Source organism: Eubalaena glacialis, chromosome 16 (genome assembly GCF_028564815.1).
Source record: "Eubalaena glacialis isolate mEubGla1 chromosome 16, mEubGla1.1.hap2.+ XY, whole genome shotgun sequence".
Taxonomy (NCBI): Eukaryota; Metazoa; Chordata; class Mammalia; order Artiodactyla; family Balaenidae; genus Eubalaena; species Eubalaena glacialis.
In genome coordinates, this window is record NC_083731.1 from 65,520,022 (window position 1) to 65,545,467 (window position 25,446).

Genomic DNA, 25,446 nt, shown 5'->3' on the forward strand with positions numbered 1-25,446 from the left:
GATATACATATGCATATGGCTGATTCACTTTGTTATACAGCAGAAACTAACACAACATTGTGAAGCAATTATACTCTAATAAAGACGTTAAAATAAATAAATAAATAAATAAGAACTAGTGACATTTTCTTAGTATCCCAAGGGGCAACATAATATAATGGAAAGAAAAAGCGTTTGAAGCCAAAGAGACCTAGTTGTGATTTCTCATCCTGTCCTTTATTAGTGTCCTTGGACAAGTATTCTGAATCTCCCGGGCCTAAGTTTCCTTATTTTCAAAAGAGTGGTAATAATACTTACTGAGTACAGTTATTGTGAGGATTATAGGTAAAGCACCTTGTCCAGTCCCTCAGACAGTGAGAACTAGGTGTGGAAGGATATTAAAAGCCCATCCTCACCTGCACAGTCCTCTGCCTGGTGTGCACCCTGGACAGCAGGCTGCAAGGTGTGCACTCAGTGGTCGTGAATGAGCTTCTGAGTTTACACTCAAATTACCTTCTGCACCTAGAGCCCACCCTGAAAAAATAAGGGAGAAAGGAACCTACCTAACTAGTACAGCCTGTGTGAGGTGCTTTCCCAAGACATTACATTTTATTCACCAGCGTCATCCTATAAGATTGCTCAGAAAGAATCTGAACCCAGGCTCATCATACTCTGGGCATGCATTATCATCTCAAGAGAGATTTCAAAAGAATCACAACTGATCTCACTGCAAGTGCATGCTCATTTACTAAACTGTGACCTGTCTACCGTGTATCACTCTCTACTAGGATATAATGGACATCAAAGGGAAAAACAGGGGAGCAAGGGACATAATACAATATGTTTAGAATCTAAGTCCTCATTATTTACCACATGCACTAACTGAACTAAGAAACTAAGTCGTTCACACAGTTACATTTATTCAGGATCTTCTATATGCTTAGCACCAAGAACACGAAGATAAGTACAATAAGATCCTTTGAAGGTGTCAAAGGAAAAAAATGCATACATATAAAGCCTTAGCTTATATAAGCCAGTCATCTATAAAGTGGGCTGACGGGACTGATCTAATACAGATAGCTGTACTCAAAATTAAATGAGAAGTATAATACTGGCCAGTACGGTACTGAGCATAGAAAAGGTATTCAGTTTTTCTTAAAATTAGAAAAATACTTCAATATACATTAAATAAATCAGAGCATATACATATACATTAAATATCAAGCTATACATTTTTTGTGTAGAGGTGTTAGAATAAGAGTATTTATGCAAATTTTCTTGTATTTGCATAGGGAAACACAGGAAGAGGAGGAAATACTTCCCAATTCATTCTATGAGATCAGTGTTACCCGAATACCAAAATATGACAAAGCCATCGTTCAGTCCACCACAGTTATGGACTGAATGTTTGTGTTCCTCCAAAATTCATATGTTGAAATCTTAACTGCCAATATGATAGTATTCGCAGGTGGGGTCTTTGGGAGGCCATTAGGTCATGAAGATAAAAGCTAGACAAAAATAGAACACATGTTGTATTATTACATTTACATAAAATTCTAGAAAATCCAAATAAATCTACAAAGTAGATCAGTGATTCCCAGAAAAGGGAGGAACCAGGGGACATTATAAAGGGGCATAAGTAAACCTTTCAGAGTGATGAGTTTATTTGATTATTATCTTGATTTTAGTGATGTTTCATGGTTACATACATATATCAAAATTTATAGAGTTGTACATTAAGTATGTACAATTTGTTGTATGTAAATTACACTTATAACACTATTTTTTAAAGGATTAGATTTAAAATGTTAACAGTGCTTATAATTAGGCTTACGAATGATTTGCATTTTATCCTTTGTTTCAGTTTCCCAAGTTTTTGTATTGATTTTTTTTTTTGTGATAGGAACAAACAGTTATATTTCTTTTGAAAAACCATATTGCAAAGTAATCATAGCCATACTGGAAGTAGAAAAGAATTGTGATACACAGAGAAAGTAGCAATTTGATGGGTGACATATATTAGAATATTTTGACTAATCAATAGATCACAATTTAATACCCCAAATTCAATTTGCAATTCAGCCTCTTAAAATGCTTATCCATAAACTATTGCTAAATTGTGATAATTTACAAAAGACAACTTTGTTGGTCTTAATGTAGCTAGTCATATTCATGACAAGACAACAATAATCAAAAACATAAAATGAGATCAAGGAATGACCTTTAGTTATGAACACATCTCAGAAGAAGCAAGAATTTTTAGGTCCTGTCAAATTCTTTAAACACAAAGCATTAACTTTTTATTTGTATGAGTCAGACCACAGAAAAAGCAGTTATAATGGATGTATTCTCTAATTTAATAAAGTTTCACTTTAAACATGGGAGTTTAATACCTTTTTTAAAGTTACAGTCTAATATATACTTACTATAACAAAGAAAAATATCCAAAAATGTAAAAAGAAAAATTAAATGATCCCTTCCATTTTCAACCCCACTCCTAACCCAATGCCCCAGAAAGAAGTCAAAGAGCCTGGAGTTCGGCCTTCCACACTTTTCTCTGTGTACAGGGAGACATATAATACACCTGCAAAGGGTGTTCCAAGTTTGTTTGTTTTTTAAAACAAAAACAAAAATTGTGTCATACTTTATATACTACTCTGCAGTCTTCCATTTTTGCTTAACAACATCATATGGACACCCTCTAGGTCCACAGATATAAATCTAATTTATTCTTTTTTGACAGCTGAAGTTTCCATAATATATCTGTAAAATAATTTATTCAACTATTCCTCTACTGATATACTCAGATTGCTTCTAGTTTTTGTCACTATCAAAAACAACAAAATGCTTCAATATATATATTGTGTACAAATATCTTTTTTATGTGTTGATTTTTCCCTTAATGGATAAACCCTAATAAAGAAACTGCTACAACCAGAAGATATTTTATTTTAATAGCTATTACCATATTACTTTCCAAACAAGTCAAATGAACTCACACCTCCACAGCAATGTACGAAATGCCATTTCCCTGCGACCTTGTAGGTACTGGACATTATAATTCCTTTTAATTTTGGCCCAGATGATGTATGAATATTGCTATCTTATTGTATAATTTGCATCTTTCTAACTATTAAGCAGGGTTAGAACATATGTACATATGCACATATTGGCCATCTGGATTTCCTGTCCTGTAGTATGCCTATTTAAACCCTTTGCCTATTTTCTACTGGATCATATGATGTTTCTCATCAATTTATATGCTATATTTGTATATAAAGGGTATTAAACCTCTGCCTATCATATATGTTATATATGCATTGAAAATGTGATTTTTAAGTTAGGGGTTTAGTACTTGAATTCATTTAAACAATGTCATTAATGGTGGTTAAATTGCCAGGTAAATCCAAAGAAGCCTATTTAACATACTACCTAGCTCAAAAACTGTACATCTGCAATGAAAGTTGCAGAAAGCAACAACAGTCATTAAATAGAAAATAAAAAGCAATAAAACACATCAATAAACTTTAAGTCATCTTCAATATGGTACTCGGGAGAAAGAAGATTAAAGAAAAACTAGGCACTGAATAAACACTGCTATAGAGACCCCAGAGGAAACTTCAGGGCATGTTCAGGAGCTTTAAAAGTTGGTGGGACTCTTCCTTTTGAGGACTCTATGCTTAAAAATATATCTAAAGAAATCTCAAATGAAATCCTTTTCCAAAGTAAATTCTCATGTAATGAGAGGCAATTAGGACACTAGGAAAAATAAGGCAAGTCTTAAGGATTGGAGGCTTTGCTTCTCAGATTGTTTTTCAAGCACTGAGGATTAAGTAAGGGAATCTGAGGTAACACCTCCCTGGAGGCCTTTTGTGTAACCTCTGTCACTAATTTATTAAAACTGACAAGTAGCTGCAGTGATTGTTCCACATTATCTACCCTGACACAAAAATGACATAGCTTTTCCATGCTATTCTGTCATTTATAACATTGATGAATTTCTCAAACCTCTTAAAATCATTTACAAACTAAAGACAAAGGTTCTTTCCCCCCTAAAAAAACTCTCATCCTGTTAATTATGCCCAAACTCACCATTTTAAGAGCACAATGCTGTAATTCTTGCAGTAAATCTTTATGGGCCCTAATTGCTTAGATAAGAGTTCAGTGTGTCCAGTAAACCTTAAATGACCTCACATATAATTGGTTCACTGACTGCAACAAGAAGATTATGTAAGGAAGCAGAAATATAATTCTGAGGTCAGGTTTAAAGTCATCTCTTGAAAACTTGCTACCTTGGAGCACCACTTCATAAGTCAAACCTTGGAAGAAATACCAGCTTTGATACAATATCGTTTAACTTCAAGCACAAAAACATGAAGGAACCCCTTTTCAACAGCTGCCAATTTCAACTAAGCCTTGAGATTTGGCTTTTATACAAAAAGGCAAAAAAGCTTCAATTATCCACTTCAACACTTGCAGGTAAGAGACTAGGGACTCAGATGATAAGTGGAAGTTATAATGGTCAAGGCAGGAGGTAACAAGACCTAGATAATAAAAAAACTAAAGAACAGTCCAACTCTTATGTCTATTATATGCCCGGCACTGGGCTAGATACTGGAGCTAAAAAGATGTCCTGCTGTGCCCAATGCTGTGAAGACAGAAACAGTTCAAATGAGAAGTTGACAACTGACTACAAAATATAAGCATTCATTATCTCAATCAAATGGTCAGTGAATTAAGAAATTTTACTTTGATGAGATAATACTGCTTTTGTGTGATTTTTAGTTGAATTTTAGACTTCCACTTAAGAATACCTCCAGTCTACAGCTTCTGCCAGTTAGCAGGATTTCTACCATTCCATTAAATAGATGCTAAATATGAATATCAGGGATCATAGTTCAACATTGTGACTTTTATTTCTTCATTACTAAAATACAATAATTGTATTGTATTATATTGTATTGTATTGTATATATAATACAATACTATTGTATTGTATTACACAATATATATATTGTATATATTTTGTATAATACAAAATACATTGAATTTTTCAATGCTCTAAATAATAACTTTAATTAAGATAGAGATAAAATAAAACTGCCATGCTTCAACTATTTCAATATTTTTCAATAATCCTTCACACTTTTAAATTCCAAAACAGTTTTCTAACATCGCAGGACTTACTCTAAAGAAAGCCGCCAGAGACACTGTGGCAGACTATAAAAGAAAAATCAAACGATGTCAGGAAATCTGGGTTTTGCAACTAATTAATTAGTCTTCTGATCTCTTTCTTGTGATCCTACTTTCCTGACTATAAAATGAGTTCCAGAGAGGATAATAATTGCTAAAGTTCCTTTCCTTAACAAAAGTCTATCATTTTATGTTTCATTTCAAAATATTAAATATCCAAAAGGCAAAAAGCTAAAATGAAGCATAAATACAGGAAGGAAAGTAATAGGGTATCAAACTTCAACAAAACACCATTTCCAAAATATTTTAACATATTTTTAAAAATAACTCTTAGGGAGAAAAAATCCATCAAAGTTCTCTCATGGCCAAAACCCATAATCTCTAATCAGTCATGTAATAGCAAGAATGAAGCCAAAGAACTGTAATTTTCCCATTCTGGAAATAGTCCCTGAGAGAGGGAGAAAACGTTCAAAGAACTGTATTTGAACATAATACAGTAAATAGATGCATAAAAACATGTTATATTATACAATACAATATACCTGTCTAATCAATGTGTAGCAACCACATAATACTTATGTGAATATGTGAGATTTTGGTTGAATTAGCTTGGTCACTTTTCCTATTTCGAGTTAACAAACGCCCAACAGTCTTTTTCTTACAAATGGCACAGTTGCTCATAAGAAAGACTAGCAGAGGCAATATAACAATTTACTATTGGGTAAAACATATGCTATCATCCTCTTGATATATGGTAGGAACAATGATGAATGGATAGCAGGCACAAACCATCCAACTGATTTCAGTATAAACTCTCTTCTGATATATTTCAAAGGGTAAGCTACTAATAACGAAACACAAAAGAAATGAAAACGTTTGATTACATAAGAGATGCATGCAAACAATAATAAAAATTGAAAGTATGTAAACCAGAAAATGTTGAGGGATTTTCTTTGTTTTTCTGGGGGGTTTTTGTGACAATTTATGGGAGTTTTGCTATATTTAGGAACAGATACCTTTTACACTTTGGGACTTGGTCTGAGCCAGCCACTGTATTGTCCCTCAGTCATTTGCAAAGTATGAGAATACATTCATTCAAAGCACATGCTTATAAGTTTTTAAATTGATATTATTGCTAGGATCCCTTGAATTCTTGAAGCTAGTACAGTCTTGTTAATTCTCTCACTGAATAAGAAGATCCTGAAAATGAGTAAGTATCTGTGATTATGACAAAGTACTTCAGCAGACCCCAGACAAGAGACTATGGCATCTTAGTTGTTAAAAGAAGGGATGGATAGTGCTATCCCTTGTTGATAGCTATCAGGCAATGACCATGCTTCAGGTCTAGGTGAGACTGAAAAGGCCAACATTCTTTCCACACTGTAAATATGTTAAGTTTGATCTTTTTAAACTGAAGTGTATTTGAAGAGCCTACCAACATTGGTGATCCTGCAAACAACCTAACTGAGGGCAAATTCAAAATTAAATCCAGCTGAAATATATTCCAGATTCATTTTTTAGGGATAAGACTGAATGAAGATGAAACTGTTTTTAGCATATCTCTTAAGCAGAATCACAGCAGCCTTTAGTAATCCCCATACTCTGGGATAATGGAAAATGAAAAGGAACAAGAATCAGGAGACTGGGGAAATGGTTGTATCAGGAACTCATATGTATTCAGCACTATGTGCCAGGCACTATCGTATATATTTCACATATGCTATTTGATTTAATCCTTACAATATATCAGTGAGGTTGAAATGATCATCCCCATATTGTCAAGGAGACTCAGAGCAGTTAAATGACTATGGAAATTGACACATCTAAAAAGAAAGAAAGAAGGAAGGAAGGAGGGAAGGAGAGAAGGGAAGAAGGGGTGAAGAGAGAGCGGAAGGAAGGAAGGCAGGCAGGAAGGAAGGAAGGAAGAGAGGGAGGGAGGGAGGGAGGAAGGAAGGAAGGAAGGAAGGAAGAAAGAAGGAGGGAGGGAGGAAGAGAGGGAGAAAGAAAGAAAGAAAGAAAGGGAGGGAGGGAGGAAGGAAGGAAGGAAGGAAAGAAATTCATACAACTAGAAAGTAGTACAGTCAAAATTTTAAACATAATTTCCCCCCACCAAGTAGTTGTTTCCCTACAGAACTCAAACTATATAGCACTTTTCTTACTGTCTATCAAGAGCAGATATTATTCTTCACATCTGAAGTTTATTATAAAAAATTAGCTACATTCATAATGAGAAAAGACCCAGAAATCAGGAAAAATGAGTGGGTTTTTTTTTTCAATTATCACGTACCTATGACATGTAAGATGTTATAGATCTATTTTGTTAATTTTTCTCTAGACAAGTATAACAACTTGTTAAAGAATTAAGCCATTAGTCTCACCCCTAGAAAAGAAAACCTGTCTATTAAAATAATATGATTAGGCATAACCATTAAATAATGAACATCAAAAATAAATATTCCTGACTCCCACTTCTAGTTAGGATGGCGAGAATTGCAAGAGAATTTCACTTCCAACATAACAACCAGGACAAACCAGTTAATCTACAAAAATCACAGTTTCTTAAAATCCATCATACAGCTAAGGATACAAAGAAATCTAAATGAACTAGATTATAGAAAGTAATGAGCCCTTTCAAGGAGAGAAGAGACACACAGCTAACTTTCATCCCTGGTAGAATGGCAAGAGGAGGAAGAATCTGCCATAGATGTGTCAGGGTAAACAAGTTGAACTTTTAACAAACCTATAATGGCCAAACATGGGCTGGCATGATGAGAAGTCCCAGCAACAGAGAAAATCTGCACCTACCACCAACTCTTTCCCATCCACGTATTCAAGCATGAGAGATGAAAAATAAAAAGGAAAACTAGGGACTTCCTTGGCAGTCCAGTAGTTAAGACTCTATGCTTTCACTGCAGTGAGCGTGGGTTCCATCCCCAGTGGAGGAACTAAGATCCTGCATGCGGGGCGGCGTGGCCAAAAAGTTGGAAAAAAAAAAGGAAAACCAAATGAACATGGTAGAAATGAAATATATTAACCGAAATGAATGAATCATCAGATGGGACTAACACTGAACATACGAAACAGAAGAGAGAATCAATTAACTTAGTTATGGACAAGAAGTTACCAAAACTGATGACAGTTATTAACCCATAGATTCAAGAAGCTTAGAGAAACACAACAAAGATAAATTCAAAGTAAACCGTACCTCGGTACATCAAGCCAAACTTCTGGTGAAAAATAAAAAATAAAAAAAGAATCTTAAATGCAGATACAGAAAACAAACAAGTTACAAACAGGCAAAAAACAAAAATTATAGCTAACTTTTTATTAGAAACAATAGAAACCAGAAGACAATAAAATGATGTCTTTAAAGTACTAAAAGAAAAAAAACTGGCATTCCATATCCAACAATAACAAAAAAAATGCTTTGAAAATGAAAGCAAAATAAACACAATTTAAGACAGACAACAGATGAGAGAATGCATATCTAGCAAACATACTAAAAGAAATGCTAAAAGAAACTCTTCTGGCTAAAGGGAAATGCTTTCAGATGACGTATGCCTGAATCTGCAGAAAGGAATAAAAAGCAGTATAAAGCATTAAAATATGGAAAAATATTAAAAGCTTCTAAAACTATCTTCATTTTGCACCTATATATTTATTTTATTTAAAATTCTATTATTGTTTAAAGCAAAAATAACAACAATAAATATCACTGTTATAGCAAAAATGACAATAAATATCATAGTGTTCTAGCATATATGGAATTAAAATATATGTTGACAATAGTACAAAGGGTATGTGATGTAAATGAAAGTATAGTATATATAACTCAACAAACATCAGGTAGGAAAACTCATAGAGACCACATTCAGACACATCATAGTCAAATTATCAAAAGACAAAGACAAAGAGAAAATATCTTGATAGCAGAGAGAAAGGTGATTCATCACATAGAGGGGATCCTTAATAAAATTAATAACAGACTTCTCATCAGAAACTATGGAGGCCAGAGGCAGTAAGATGACATATTCGAAGTGCTGAAAAGAAAAAACTGTCAACCAAGAATTCTTCAAACAATAAAGGTGAAATTAAGAAATTTCCAGACAAATAAAAACTGAGAATTCATCTCTAGCAGATCTGCCCTATAAAAAATACTAAAGAGTGTCCTTCTTTCAGGCCGAAATAAAAGCACACTAGACAGTAACTCAAATCCACACAACAGCATCCCAGTAAAGGTAACTATATATGTAAATGTAAAAACAATAGAAACATATTTTTGTTTGTAACTCTTTTCTCCTATCTGATTTAAAAGACAATTTCATAAAATGATAATTATAAAATTGTGTCACTAAATTTTTAATATATAAAGCTATAATTTGTATGACAATAATAGTACAAAGGAAGTAGAAGGGAACAGAGCTATACTGGAACAAAGTTTTTATATACTATTGAAATTAAGTTAGTATTAACATGAACAAGTTTGTTTTAAGTTAAACTGTTAATTACAACCCCTAGAATTACCACTAAGAAAATAACTCAAGGGACTTCCCTGGCGGTCCAGTGGTTAAGACGCTGCACTTCCACTGCAGGGGGCATGGGTTTGATTCCTGGTCAGGGAACTAAGATCCTGCATGCGTGTGGCATGGCCAAAAAAAAAAAAAAAAAAAAGCCAACAGAAAAAACCTCAAAAAAAATACAGTAAAAGAAAAGTGGGACAGAGTGGAGAGGACAGATCGCAGAGCCATTTAGGAGGTAGAGTCAATGGAAATTTGTATTGGATGAAAGTGAGATATTCTCCCTCAAGGAGCACATTGTCTACTGAAAGAATCTGAAGAGTGAACAAAAAATTATCTTATATTGTGCCCAATGACTGGAACATGGAATAGGGGAAGTACAGTGACAGGAGATGAGGCTGAGACTAGATCATGAAAGGTAAGGATTGACCTTTGTTCCTAAGGTGTTAGAGTGTTTTAAGGAATTTTGAGAAAAGAATTGACATGATTTTGAGCAAAGAAGTGATTGTGAGTCATTAGAGAAATTCAAATCGAAACAATAATGAGATACCACTTCATACCCATGAAGATGGCTACAATAAAAAGGACAGACAATAATAAGTGTTGAAGGTATGGAGAAACTGGAACCCTCGTACATTGCTGGTGGGAATGTAAAATGGTACAGCCTCTTTGGAAAACAGTTTGATAATTCCTGGATATGTTAAACAGAGTTACCATATAACCTAGCAATTCTACTCCTAGGCACATATCCAAGAAAACTGAAAACATACGTCTGTATAAAAACTTGTATATGAATATTTATAGCAGTATTATTCATAATATTCCAAAACTGATGAATGAATAAACAAAAAGTGGTATATCCATACAACTGAACACTATTTAGCTGTAAAAAGGAATGAAGCACTGATAAATGCTACAACATGAACCTTGAAAACATTATAAGTGAAATAAGCCAAACACAAAGGCCACGTATTATATGATCCCATTTATATGAAATGTTAAGAATAGGCAAATCCAAAGAAACAGAAAGTATGTTAATGATTGCCAAAGGCTAGAGGGGCAGCAGGGGGAAGAGGAGGAGGAGGAAACAAGGAGTGACTGTTAATGAGTGTGAGGTTTCTTTTTGACTTGATGAAAAATGTTCTAAAGTTAGATAGTGGCATGGTTGCACAACTCTGTGAATATGCTAAAAACCACTGAGTTGTACACTTTAAAAAGGTGAATTTTATGGTATATGAATTGTATTTCAATACAGCTGTTATAAAACAAAAACCATGATGAGTTACCATTTCACACTTTGTAGAATGAGTAAAATCTAAAAGGATGGCAAGGTTGGCAAGGATGTGGAACACTGCTGTTGGTCAAAGGGTAAAATAGTACAACTACTTTGGAGAACTTTTGGGCAGTGTTTAGTAAAGTTAAACAGGCATCCACCCTATGACACATCAACTCCTAGTTATTTATTTAAGATAAGTGAAAACTTATGACTACAAGACTTATACAGGAATGTTCACAGTACCTTTTTCATAAAAGTCCAAAAATGGAAACCATCCAACTGTCCATCAACAAAAGAACAAATAAATTATGGTATATTTATACAATGGAATATTACTCAGCAATTAAAAGCAAGCTGATCGGTACAGGAATATGGATGAACCTCAAAATTATTCTCGGTGGAAAGAAACCAAATCCACACACACAAAAAAAAACTATACTATATGATTCTATTTATAGAAAGCTGAAGAACGAATTAGATTGGCAAAACTAATCTACCATGGTAGAAAATAGAACAGTGGCTTCCAGAGCAGGAGAGCAGGAGAGCAGGGAAGGGGCACAAGAGAACGTTCAGAGGTGATAAAAGCAATCTTGGTGGTTATACACATTTATAAAATTGTCAAAATTAATCAAAATGAATACTTAAGATCTGTGCATTTTATTAAGTATAAATTTTATTTCAGTTGAAACAGAAACAGCAATATGTGGAAAAATAAATATTTTACTGAAATATTCATGGATGAAGTGATACAAAGTGATAAATTCATAAAATAAATGATTATTTCTTACAGTAGTTCTGTGGCACAAGTTCCGGGCTCTTAGGCGTTTTCAACTTGTAGGATACATCTCCAATATTAACTGTATCACCTAAAAAGAGAATACAGAAACACAACCATTACAAGAGACAAGTAAGAAAACAACACACTATGGCTTTTGCAACAATGATTCTCCTGACCTACAGAGAGGGATGTGTGTACCACAGATCTGTCTGTGTTGGGCATCCATAGAAACACCTGCCTATGTCAGGCACTATGCTGTACAACTAGTATCCACAGTATAAGTTATATATATAAAGAAGAAGTGAAGTGTCGGTGAAATTCACTTTTTAAATGCTATTTTAGCAAAAAAGGTGAAATACTATAAAATATATTAACCAGCTTTATTTTCTCATTAATAGCAGTACTAATAAAGTCAACAATACAGAAGGATGCATTTTTGTTTAAGATCGTCCAAAGCACCCATAAGGTGGTATCTTTTTTTTTTTTTAATTTATTTATTTTATATCTTTCTTTTTGGCCGTGTTGGGTCTTCGCTGCTGCCCACAGGCTTTCTCTAGTTGTGGCGAGCAGGGGCTACTCTTCGTTGCGGTGCACAGGCTTCTCATTGCAGTGGCTTCTCCTGTTGCGGAGCACAGGCTCTAGGCGCACAGGCTTCAGTAGTTGCAGCACGCAGGCTCAGTAGTTGTGGCTCACAGGCTCTAGAGCGCAGGCTCAGTAGTTGTGGTGCATGGGCTTAGTTGCTCCATGGCATGTGGGATCTTCCTGGACCAGGGCTCGAACCCGTGTCCCCTGCATTGGCAGGCGGATTCTTAACCACTGCACCACCAGGGAAGTCCCAAGGTGGTATCTTTAACATGTATCTGCAATCTTTTTACATCTTTATAGGTTCTTATTTTTACTACATACAACTTCAAGTTCTCTAGCAACATAACTCCCAAATTCAACATTTCTAGGTACATGAAAAGGGCAAAGCCCCAGTGGCATATATGCCAAGAATTCCCTACATGAAACAAGCAAAACAGAGCAAAAGCTCTCAGTCACTTCTACATGGTTCTAATTTTTTAAAGTAACATTAATTTCTGGTTGATCTTCTAAAGTGCAGGAGTGAACCAAACAATCTCTGCTTTGCTCTCTCCAACAGCAAAATAGACATATTGATCCCATCTGCAACTGGAACTTCACTTGGAAAGGGCTCAAAAACACTTAGAAAAAGTAGCTGTGTAAAACACATCTTTCAACACTGCCAGTTTTGAGCTAGCGAGGTGTCCTGGAGAATAAGGCCTTAAATCATGGTACTAACAACAGCCAACACTTGTTGAATGATTACTATCTTCTAAGTCCTTTACACATTCCCCAAACATGTGAGACAGAGACTTTATAAATGAGGAAATTTGTAAATCCATGGAAAAAAAAGTTTTTATAGATGAAGAAATATATTACAGGTATGTGGTAAATTAAGAGATAAGTAGAAACATTGTATAAAACACAGGTATACTTTCTAATACAGAATGCACATACATTTAGAGTGCAAATCAAAGGAATTTTCCTCTGAATTAGTCTAGACATCAGCTAATACTTACTGAGTACCAGCTATTTGGCAAATACTATTATAGACATATTTATTTATGTTATTTCATTTAATCTTGACTCTAAGTAACCCATGGTTCCTGTGAGCTATTTCACAGAACTACTGTGACAGAAACTCCATCTCAAACTAGGTTAGTATGAGGACATTGGGGGTTTTGTTACAGCGGTTCTACGAAATACCTCAAGGAAGCATGAACCCATCATGAAGAGACGTAGGCTCAGAAACTAGTCCACAATATGTTAGGGAAGGCAACAGGAAGCACAGTCAAAGTCACACCCCAGGATAAACTCACTGAGATACCACCCCAGGCACCATTAGATCCATACTGTGGGACAACACAGTCAGAGGACAACTTTTTCCCCCATTTTATTTTGATATTTCTCAAACCTGTAGGAAACTTGGAAAAACACCACCTTAAGATGCAAAAGTCATGATTCTTCATCCTTAAAGTCTTCAGATATATCTTCTAATAAAAAGGACACTGCCATAAATAAACTGTTCCTGCAGCCTTTGCACAACTCCCTCATGACTCAAAGTCATGGGCAGGAACATTGAACTGGCCAAGCCTATGTCATTAGCCACAGCTTGGCTGCCAGGGTACAGGTAGCAGGAAGAGCTGACCACTGTGATTTCTGGAGTGGAGTCAGAGCCCTGCGTCCAGTCACAACTCACTCCACAGGGATTCCACCACTCTCTCTCTCTCTCTCTCCTTGCCCTCTCCTCCTTGCCCTCTCACCTCCTCTCTTTTCCTCCTACCTCATTATGACTCAAGTCTTCTTTGCCTTTTCTTCCTCTCCTCAACTTCTGATCACTGGGTGTGGAGGGCCGGTTCTAGCCTCTTTTCTATCTATAACCTCTCCTTGATGAGCTCATCGAGTCTTATGCCTTTAAGTGCAACTAATATGTTGCTTGCTCCCAAATTTATATCTCTAATCCAGACCACAGAACTCGAAGCATGGATACCAACAGACTCTGAGGTGCCTAATAGTCAGCTTCAAGTTGACATATTCAAAACTGAACTTCTGATCTGTGTGTGTTCCACCCACAGTATTCCCCAATTCTACTAATGGCAACTTAATCCTTCCAGCTTCTCAGACCAGAAATCTTGCAGCCATTCTTAACTTTTCTCTCCCACACCCCATCAGAAAATTGTAGTGACTCTGCCATTAATATATATGTAGTATTGCCCACTTCTCTCTACATCCTCTACCACCACAATGCTGACCCAAGCCAGGTAGGGGTTTACTACTTAAATTCATTTTCTCATTTAAATAGCATTACCTCTCACCCCCTTACAGACCTCCTGTCTCAACCCTTGCATCCTACAGTTAATTCTCAACAGAGCAGCCACAGTGATCATAAGAAAATAGGAACCAAGTAATGCCAGTCCTCTGCTCAACCCCCATCTTTGCAATGGCCTAAAAGGCTATTTCTGATCTGGCACCCCATTTCCCTTCTGAGCTCATCTCCTACTAGTGTCCTCCTCACTTATTCTACTCCAGCCACGCGGGTCTCTTCGTTACTCCTTGAGCATGTCAGACATATATTCAATTCAGGCTTTTGCACTGGATTTTCCTACTAACTGAAATGCTTTTCCTAAATATATCCATTATCAATCAGGGGCCCAGCAAGAAACTGATAGTCCATTCAAAATGAATAACTGAGGAGAGAATAATAAAAGAACCATTTATGAAGGTATGGGCAGAGTTTGGGAAAACCAACAAGGACAGTGCAGTACCCTGGGACTAGCAATAACAGAAAGCCATTACCACCACTGGGCCTGAAGGGGCCAGGGGAGAGCAAGGAGAGAGAGTGAGTGTATTTAGAATAACTCCTGAAAGGAGCTGAGACCCTTTGTGAGGGAAGACAGCAAACCTAAGGTGGTGACTGGCAAAGAGGGAGCTGGGGAATAAACATGAAGCAAAAACTGACAGAACTGAAAGGAGGAAGAGACAAATTCAAAGTCATATCTGGATATTTTACTATACCTCTCTCAGTAAGTGATGGAAGAGCAGAAAAAAAAAAAGAAGGATATAGAAATAAAAACAACCAGTTCTTGGCCTTTTGGCTAAGACCAAGTGTAGAAGTAAAGATCTGAAAACCTTATTAACCACTTAACCTAAATGACCTTTATAGAACACTACACCCAACAATGGCAGAATGCATATTCTTTTTAAATGCACATGAAACATTCATCAAACTAGATCTTCGGCTGCACCATAATGCAAGTCTTAATAAATTTCAAAGGACTAAAATCATACAAAGTATGCTTTCTGATCAAAATGGAATTCAACTAGAACTTAGTACCAAAAAGATAACTGGCAAATCTCTAAACATTTGGAAATCAAGAAACAGGCTTCCAAAAAACCCAAAGAAGAAATCACAATGGAAATTGGACTCATTAAGAAACAGGGCAGTGATCAATTAGCCATGTCTGCTGTAGGCAAAGAGGAAAAAGACATTCATAGGGGTTAGGCATTTGCCCTCCCTGCCTCAAATGCTTATGTTCTTGGCCATCTGCTGTTACCATGCTACACCTGACTGAGTCATCTAATCCATACCCATAGCCCACATTTGATCTCTGTACAGTTAAAGTCTTATATGTCTACTTTGGCTCAGATCTCTCTCCCGAGTTCCATACCTCTCAGTAGCCTGTTGGACACTTTACCTTGATATTCCAGAGACACCTCAAATTTAACATGAGAAACACGGAACTCTGTATTCTCTGTGTGTGCTGTCCAACCATCTCCAACCAGCTCTACCTCTTGTATTCTTATCTCAGCAACTGATGCTTTATTCCCTTGACCTAGAAGCCCTTCCACATCTCTCACACTTTTCCTTCACACAAGTACTCCTCAGATATCTTCATCTCCCTACTGAATCTACCCTAACTTTTCCTTTTGCACGATCTCCACCTCACTCAAGAATTGATCACTCCATTCCTGTCCTTCTGCATAGATCTGGCTCATCCTTCTGTAATAGCATTTCTCACACTGTACAATTATTGATTATGGCTCCTTTACATTAAGAGTCTTTAAATTAGGGTACACAAGGACTTTCCAAGGGAACTGAGCATGGCAGTCTGAAGGGGATCAGTTTTCAGATCTTCACTTCCATGTGTTCTTCCCTAACATTGACCTGACTGAGAATGGCCCTACAGGCTCTCCATCCCCACAGGTCTTTTCAGGAGCCCTTCTCTCACTTAGTTTACTATGGTGAATGGTGCGTTGCTCCAGGGGACCAAACAAAGGGGCATATTTAATTATGGTTGAGGAGAAGCCTGCTTTCAAAAGTATTCAAATCAACATAAACCTGCCTAGGAATGCTCTTTCCATCTCATATAGTTCTACTAAAAGTGAAGAGTAGCTTTAGAACTGACCAGAGTATTTTGGCCTGTGTTGGCCTGTGTCAGATACAGTATATTGCAGAGTGAGGAAGTGTGAGTGAGTATTGTCAAATAATCCAAGATGGGAGAGCTCAGAGAGCAAAGTAAAAAAAGCTTTGAAAACTGGCTTTTCACAACCTTAAAGGTAAGCTATTTGTTCAGCTTTTCTCAATTCTTATCTTGAGAACATGCTATTAACAGGAAAAAAAAAAAGGCACCTCTGAACATCTGAAGCAGTACACATTATTAATGCTGATTCATTTTAATGTAACTGAAATAGGTTTCAGCACTACCAAATTTTTCACAATACACTGGATAAAAACCACAGAGAAAACTTTTAAATGTTTCAGATCAGATGTATATCTTTCAAAAAGGTAGATAAAAAGTTATTCTCAAACAAACATCATCATGAAATATTCATTCCAATATAGTCATTCCTCATCTTATAAAATGCTATTTTCTAACTCTTATAATGAAAAGGTTATATACTAGCTTCGGAACCAAATAGTGTTCTGTTCCACTAAATACAATGGCAAAGCTTGATCATGAGGTCTAAAGAAACGGATGAATTTATTACTGATTGTTATACATGATTTCTATTTAATTGTTCTCTAAGGCCCATAAACAAAGTTCATTACACATTTAATAAAATAATATCATGACTTCTGCCACAGTCCTCTTTACATAAATAACTTATTTTAACTATATTATATTACTTTACTATACATTAAAGAGCAAAACTATATTATCATATATTATGAAATAAATAACTTAAATATGTAACCACAAGATTCCTTTATTCTTGGCTTTACTGCCTTTAGTAATCTAGCCTTCAAAATGTGTCCCATAATTTATTTTTCAGTGGTTTTTATAACATTTCTTAAAATATACATTAACACATTCATTTGAATTGAAAGGGAAAAATACTTTTTCTGTCAAAGTCTAATTTGGCTGATTGGATTGACAGTACAGACTACCTTTGTTAATTATGAAAACTAAGAATTTGACAGAAAGTATTTAAACATGTGATAAAGTAAAAGCGTTTTCTCCAAAAAATATTGTGCTGGCAAAGGTATGTTGAATGAAAGTTTTATTTTAACAACTCTTTCTGAGTACATTAGAATAAAAAAGCAGCCTCTACGTGAGAAAATAACCATAGCCATTTGGTGAAGCCTTTTTAGTGAACTTCCCAGATATTGAGGCGGAATGATTCTATTGGCTGGGTCAGTGACTTTACTTGCAAGTCAAGTGGTTTCCAATTCTTTGCCATGAACAAAACGAAAAGGCTATAATCAAGTTGCCAGTTTATAGATCATTAAAAATATCATTTTGATAATAAATCAACATATTTTTTACTTAGAAAGTCTGCAAAATATTGAGTGATATTGCTATATCAAAATTCTTTATATTCCAGCAATAAAATTAGGGAATATTAATTACAGTAATTTATAGTCAACTGGGAAAAAGTGCTACTCATGTTATTAATAGGTATGTTTCCACAAAATTTTAGTTTTTAAAAAAATTTGAAACATATTGATGTTCTTTTGAACAATTGTGCTCTAATAATTACAATGATAGAAACATTTTAACATTTAGACATTTTTCATTGCAGAAAAATAGGATAAAGATAAAACTTTCAAGAATAAAAATATATTAAGATAAAATTATGAGGAGTAAGTGTAATTGCAATACAAATCAAGGAAATAAAGAAATAACATACATTTTCTGACAGTTAAAGATGAGCTTTTTACCTATTTTCAAAAAGAGATGGTAGCTGGGCTTCCCTGGTGGCGCAGTGGTTGGGAATCTGCCTGCTAATGCAGGGGACACGGGTTCGAGCCCTGGTCTGGGAAGATCCCACATTCCGCGGAGCGGCGGGGCCCGTGAGCCACAACTACTGAGCCTGCGCGTCTGGAGCCTGTGCTCCGCAACAAGAGAGGCCGCCATAGTGAAGGGGCCCGCGCACCGCGATGAGGAGTGGCTCCCGCTTGCCGCAACTAGAGAAAGCCCTCGCACAGAAACGAAGACCCAACACAGCCAAAAATAAATATAAAAATAAATAAATAAATAAAAGATTACTATTAAAAAAAAAGGGGGAGAGAGATGGTAGCTAACAAATTACTAGGATATTCTGATTCCATTTGTGAACCAAAATACTGCCTGCCATATCAGTAAACAAAGGACATTGCAGTCATCAAGCCACCACATTACAGCCACCCCGAAGGTGAGCCCTGAGGGAGCTCAGGATAGAAACAAAATGCCACCCCTGACAGTGCACCCTGAGGAGACTTGGGATAAGAAAGCACAGGATACTGGCCCTAAATATCTGAGGTGCATCTCAAAGGAATGATTTCAATGAGCCCAGACTTTGTATCTTCTCATACATAGAAAAGCGCTAAATTCCTTAACTTGAGATATCTGATTTTCTTTAATTAACAGTAATCTTTTGATGTTCCAACTACCTGGTCTTTATTGAAAAAACTCCTATATATCCTGGCTCCCCCCCTTGCCTCTTCGATGAAGCAGTCCCGGGTTATCTGAGATCCTGTGTCCCAGGCTTGAAGTCTTCAAACTGTCCACCGAATTAAACATAACTCAACTTCTAGGTTGTACATTTTTTTCAGTCAACAGTTTTGGCAACCAATTACAAAGGGACCCAGAGCATACTTCTCTCCTTTGCCTAAACTCTACAAGGATCCAGAACCTTGATACCAGAAGAGGCCTCTTGTGCCCATCCGCCTCCTCAGAGTCCAGACAAATCTGGGTCTCTCCTGGTTCTAGGATCTCCTGTTAATGGCTGATGATCCCGAGTTTCATTTGGCCGTGTCTAACAGGTACCTGGCTTCCCAACTGAAAGACATTAGGGAGTGACCCCCCTAATCTAAAGGTATTAGTGTAACAGGGAAGAGCCAAATTTGACTATATGTTGGATCTGTTTCTTTTACTTTAACCTTTGCTTTCCGCTGCTTTTGTTCACTAAAAGGATGCTGTCTATACGCAATGGACTGCCTCAGGGAACCCTGCTCCTCTGCCTGAACGTTGAACCAAAGTGCCTTTGTACATCCTGATCCTGTCCACCTGCAGATGGCTGCAAGAAAGAAGAAATGAACACATCCCCTCCCCAAGGCTGGCCATTCCAGGGGACAGTTGCAAATCTTATGGCCTTTTTACATTACTTCCTCATCTCCTCCCCCTCTCTGTTCTATAAAAGAAACTGACATCCAAACCCCGTTAAGAAGGTTTTTCGGAGACATTAGTCTGCCATCTTCTCGGTCTGCCCGCTTTCTGAATAAAGTCGTTATTCCCTGCCTCAACACCTGTCTCCAACTTATTGGCCTGTCATGCAGCGAGCAGTGTGAGCTTGGACTCAGTAACATTAGGGGAGCCTGGTTGAAAAACACTGGGAGACCCCCCCCCTAATTGGAAGACATTAGAGGAACTTGTGATTTGCTCAGTAAAGGAAACCAAGAAGTCTGAGCTGAGAGGTTGGGGAGGAGGCTGACCTGACATCTTTAAAGGGGCATCAGAAAGCCAACCTCCAACTAACACTCCAGCCAGATCACACTTGCGAGTACCTAAATTATACTAAAAGAGATCTCAACCTTAAATGGCCAAGTTGGGCTAATTTGTGTGTGTGTGTGTGTGTGTGTGTGTGTATGTGTGTGTATGTGCGTGTGTGTGTATGCAGTTAAGTTAAAAAGCCGGTTTGACAAAATATCTTCTCAGAATTCTGACCTTAAACAAAAGCCTTGCAGAGGGAACTGGCATTTCTCTTCCTGTGTCTTTGAGATGTCCATCAAATTTAAACATGTAATTAAAGCTAACTGAAATAATAATGTAAACATTTCAGTACACAGTAGGAAAGTAGAATGTGTGTTTTTCTGTAAAGAAGATATTAGAAATGGAATTGCATTTTATTAAGGGAAAAGGAAGTAAGCTTATCTTAGAGCTGGTTCTTTCTGGATGGAAAAAAATAAGGGACAAACTAATATGGATACAGAAAGTGATGGAAGGTTTGTGGATGGTCAGGATTGGCTAGGTTTAGATTAAAGTTAATTAAGTAAGTGAATTTTGTTGTTAAATGTAAGCTGGTGCAAGACTAGATTTAATTTCCTCTCTCCAAATTCTTGATGGTTTATTGCAACCAGATTACAACTAGTTACACTAATCATTCATTGTTTTAATTTGTTCTTTGTTTCTAAACTGTTTATGCTTTGTGTCTCCCTGCTGCACTATGACTGCCAATGTTACTAGCTGTCTTACATCCTGTCTATTTTATAAGATTCTTGTCTCTTACATTACCCAATGTGTAACCAGGCCTCCAACAAAATTGATAATGGCTAAACATCTTGAGGAATTAGATCACATTTATAACTCTACATAGAATAATTGTAATAGTGTAATTCTAGGTATGGGAAGAAGCAACAAGAGAAAATATCTCCTGGATCATAACAGACTAGTAAGACAGAGGATCCAGAGAATTTTAAATTATCAACAGGGCCTAATCCAGAAAGTAGCACCTGGAGTTGCATATCAACAAGAATCTTTGCCTGACCTAGGAATGAGCATTCCTAGCAACATGGGACAAAAATTGGTCATGAAATGTCTTCGAAACATTGGTCAAATTTGGGCCAGAGAGACTGTGAACTAAAATACTGCCTGCCATATCAGTAAACAAAGGATGTTGCAGCCATCAAGCCACCACATTACAGCTGCCCCTAAGGTGAGCCCTGAGGGAGCTCAGGATGGAAACAAAATGCCACCCCTGACAGTGCACCCTGAGGAGACTTGGGATAAGAAAGCACAGGATACTGGCCCCAAATACCTGAGGGGCATATCAAAGGAATGATTTCAATGAACCCAGACTTTGCACCTTCCCATATATAGAAAAGCGCTAAATTCCTTACCTTGAGATAAACCTGGTTTTCTTTAATTAACAGTTATCTTTTGATGTTCCAACTACCTGGTCTTTATTGCAAAATCTCCCACATATCCTGGCTCCCACCCCCCCACCCCCTTGCCTCTTTGGAGCAGTCTCTCAGAGTTATCTGAGATGCTGTGTCCTGGGCTTGAAGTCTTCAGAAAGTTCACCAAATAAAACATAACTCTCAACTTCTAGGTTGTGCATTTTTTTCAGATGACACATTTAAAAGATACATTTTAAAGAGTATTGTAACAATTTTTGTGTCAAATGTCAATATTTACAACACAGTGGAAACAACATGCTCTTCAACTATTCATACTTATCAGGGAAATTTCTACATATCAACCTAAAAATGTATAAAGGGATATATATTTGCAAAACCCTTTTAGGAGATAAGTGAGAAAAATGTTTGAAGACCACTGTTCGGTCTATAAGACTATAGCATTTTGTTGGCCAAGTCTATGTTTTAATCACCTTTGTATTCCCAGTGCCAAAAATAATACCTCAAACCAAGCAGGTATTCAATAAGTGAATATATGAATGAATGATTATAGTTTCTAATTAGATATTGTTTTCTTAATTAAGTATTGTTTTAAGCCCTGGTACACTTTAAATAGATACTGTTTTCTTAATTAAGTATTGTTTCAACCCCCTGTTTTCTGTATTCTTTGAGAATAGCCCATCTTCCAACATGCTCAGAAATCAAGTCATTAAAAAAAAAAAAAAAACCGAACCAAAAATGTAAAAAGAAAAGAAAAGAAAAGAAATCAAGTCATTTATTTGTAAAGGATTCATATAAGTGAAGTAGTGTAAGTATTCATCTAAAGGAGAATGCCGATACTTATACAACAGGTAATACAATTTAGGCAAAAGAAACTAACGTATGCCTCTCTTCAAATAAACCAAATAAATACTTTGGTCAAGTGCAATCACTTTCAAAAAAGATTTTAGTTAATAATATAAGATACTCATAATGGAAATTGTTAGAATAACTAAGAATGAGTTAACAAAAAGTACAAATTGTTATAGAATAAGCTGCTTAACATTTAATTACATTTATTATTACAAATAATGCAAAAAAGCAAGCACACATAACTCATAACGGATTAACCTAAATCCCTGTACAGTACACAAACTGTCACATAACTACTACTACCAATAAATTAAGTTATATATTTTATTCAAGCATGGAAAATATGGACTTGAAAATTAAAAACCCTGAAAAGAATCGAAGAGTTTCCAAACGAAATCAAATTTAAGGCCATTTTTAAAGTAACAAGGCTTGATTTTATCACTTGCAATGATCTTAACTTAAAGGGATTTCCCAAAAGTTTACAGGACAATAATTTCTATATTCAAGATAATAATTAATATATCTTTTACATAACACTCTTGTACAAACCTGTTCGGACATTACTCATTTGATTTTTAGTGGACAGCTGTTTTGTTTTACATGCCCAATATTCTTTCCTCTTTTGACAACAGAATCCCTCTCTCCAGTGAGGAACCCACCCAATTTTGGTTTGTGTAGTTTATACCACCCCTCCCAACCTTTACCCCTGCATCCAAATGCCCAGAAATGAGTACCCTGCACAAGGCCTGCCAGAACATTCCACTGTCTGACCACAGTGGTTGTTTTAGAGATGGGCCTGTGATCCAAGCTTGGCCAATAAGATTTCTCGCCAGGATTTTTCAGAGCTCACAGGAAAAGATGTTCTCTCTTCTTCTCACATTGTGAACTGTAAGGAGAGTCAAAGTCTGGGGCTGTCAGTAAGGCTGTCACTGCTACCAGCTGAAGAAAGCCTGCCAGACATTGAAACCAATACTGCAAAAAGTAGATCCAATAAAGGAAGAGTGGAGAGTGGGGGAACCATGGGGAAAGACAGAGAGAGCCCAAGCCCTACAGATGTTCTAATATCCTGCATCCAGTCCAGCCTGAAGCCACTGGACCTCCCACCTATGTGAACCAATCATATGCTTTTCTGTGCACATTTCTGTCACTTAAAACCTAATGACTGGGTTTCCCTGGTGGTGCACTGGTGAGAATCTGCCTGCCAATGCAGGGGACACGGGTTCGAGCCCTGGTCTGGGAAGATCCCACATGCCGCGGAGCAACTAGGCCCATGAGCCACAATTACTGAGCCTGTGCGTCTGGAGCCTGTGCTCCGCAACAAGAGAGGCCACGATAGTGAGAGGCCCGTGCACCGCGATGAAGAGTGGCCTCCAATTGCCGCAACTAGAGAAAGCCCTCGCACAGAAACGAAGACCCAACATAGCCATAAATAAATTAATTAATTAAAATTAAAATTAAAAAAAAAAAAAACCTAATGACTGCTAACACAACAATTTTTGTAAGGTAAAGGCAGGCAAAGCAAGTGTAGCTATCCCTATTTTACAAAGAAGATACATACTCAGAGAGGAATATACAACATTTTGACCCTGAGGATATTCTGAAAACAAACATTTTAATCAGAATAATACTAGCGTTCATAAATTTTCATCAAGTAAGTTAGCTTTCGAGCAAAATTAAGCCAAAAGAACTCCTTGATCAATTTTAATAGAGCACATTTTTTCTTTCATTTAAAGAATTATTTTAGAGTGAGGATTTATCAATCACTTTTTTTGTCCATATAGAATTTCACCAATTATATCTTCTGCAACTCTGTTTTCCTTTGTGGCCATCAGCATGGACTGAATACCAAAAAGATTTTGTCTTTCTTCAATGTTTAATCAATAACAAATTTTTTAGTATATAGCTTTGTCAGAGTTTTATTTTGTATTGATAGTTTCTAATAAGACTTTAAATTTTTTATATGATTAATAATTTGTATTTAGTTCTTGGCTAACCCAGGAGAAATATGGGTATTTTCCTCAGATATTTCAAAGCTGTTCTATTGTCAAAATCTTTACCAATCTCAAAAATGCTTTTCTTAGTTACGTTATTTCAGGCACATCTGTGGTAGCCCTTCTCCTAAAATGGGAGATGCTTAATGCTTAATGCCTTCTGAACTGTAAACTACAAATTAAGTTAATGAATATACACACCTTAGGACATTCCACTCTGAAATGGACTCACAATTCAATGACTTGTAGCTTTGAACTAAACCAACCAAAGAAGTTGGTTTGGTTCAGGGTTTCTCAACAGCCAGCACAACTGACATTTTGGGCCAAATGATTCTTTATTGTTAGGGGCTGTCCTGTGCATTGTAGAATGTTTAGCAGATTCACTGGCCTCCACCCACTAGATACCAGTAGCACCCCCTTCCTCCTGGTTAGGACAACCAAAAAATGCCTTCAGACACTGCCAAATGTCCCCTGGGGAACGGGAATTACCCCTGGTTAAGAACCTGTAAGTGTCACCATTGTTTTTTTTTAATACAAAACTTAGACCCAAGAGAAAACCAAATATATCAGCAATTTCCAGGCTAGTCTGCATGTTCCCAATAAATTGTTTGTCCAGCAATTTATTAGGTTACAACTGTTCTGGGATTTTACTGCTAAATTCTTTAATACACAAAAGTCACAATGTCCTCAGGGTCAAAATAGCCTGCTGCAGGTTCAAAGCAGTTAATAATTTCCCCAAAGTTCAATACCTAGTAAATACAGAGCTAAGACCTGCACACACACAGTACAGTTTTTCCCTTTACACCATATTTCTGAATTGAAGCAGGAGTTCTATACTTCCCTTCCCCAAAGTCATTATTTCTATTATAACCCAAGGATATAATCTTAAAGTTACAAAAATACATATGGATGGATGTTTATTACACTGTTTATATATTTAAAAATAGACAACCTGAATGTCT

At 36.4% G+C, this 25,446-nt stretch overlaps 1 protein-coding gene across 7 annotated transcripts in view; it reads right to left on the reverse strand.

Annotated features, from left to right (window-relative positions):
- VWA8 (von Willebrand factor A domain containing 8) overlaps positions 1-25,446 on the reverse strand; it is a 364,541-nt gene that overhangs the window by 335,548 nt on the left and 3,547 nt on the right. For all 7 annotated transcript variants that reach the window (XM_061170620.1, XM_061170619.1, XM_061170622.1 and 4 more), the window contains exon 2: positions 11,754-11,831. In XM_061170620.1, the coding sequence (XP_061026603.1) occupies positions 11,754-11,831 (78 nt within the window). The remainder of the gene's footprint in view (positions 1-11,753; positions 11,832-25,446) is intronic.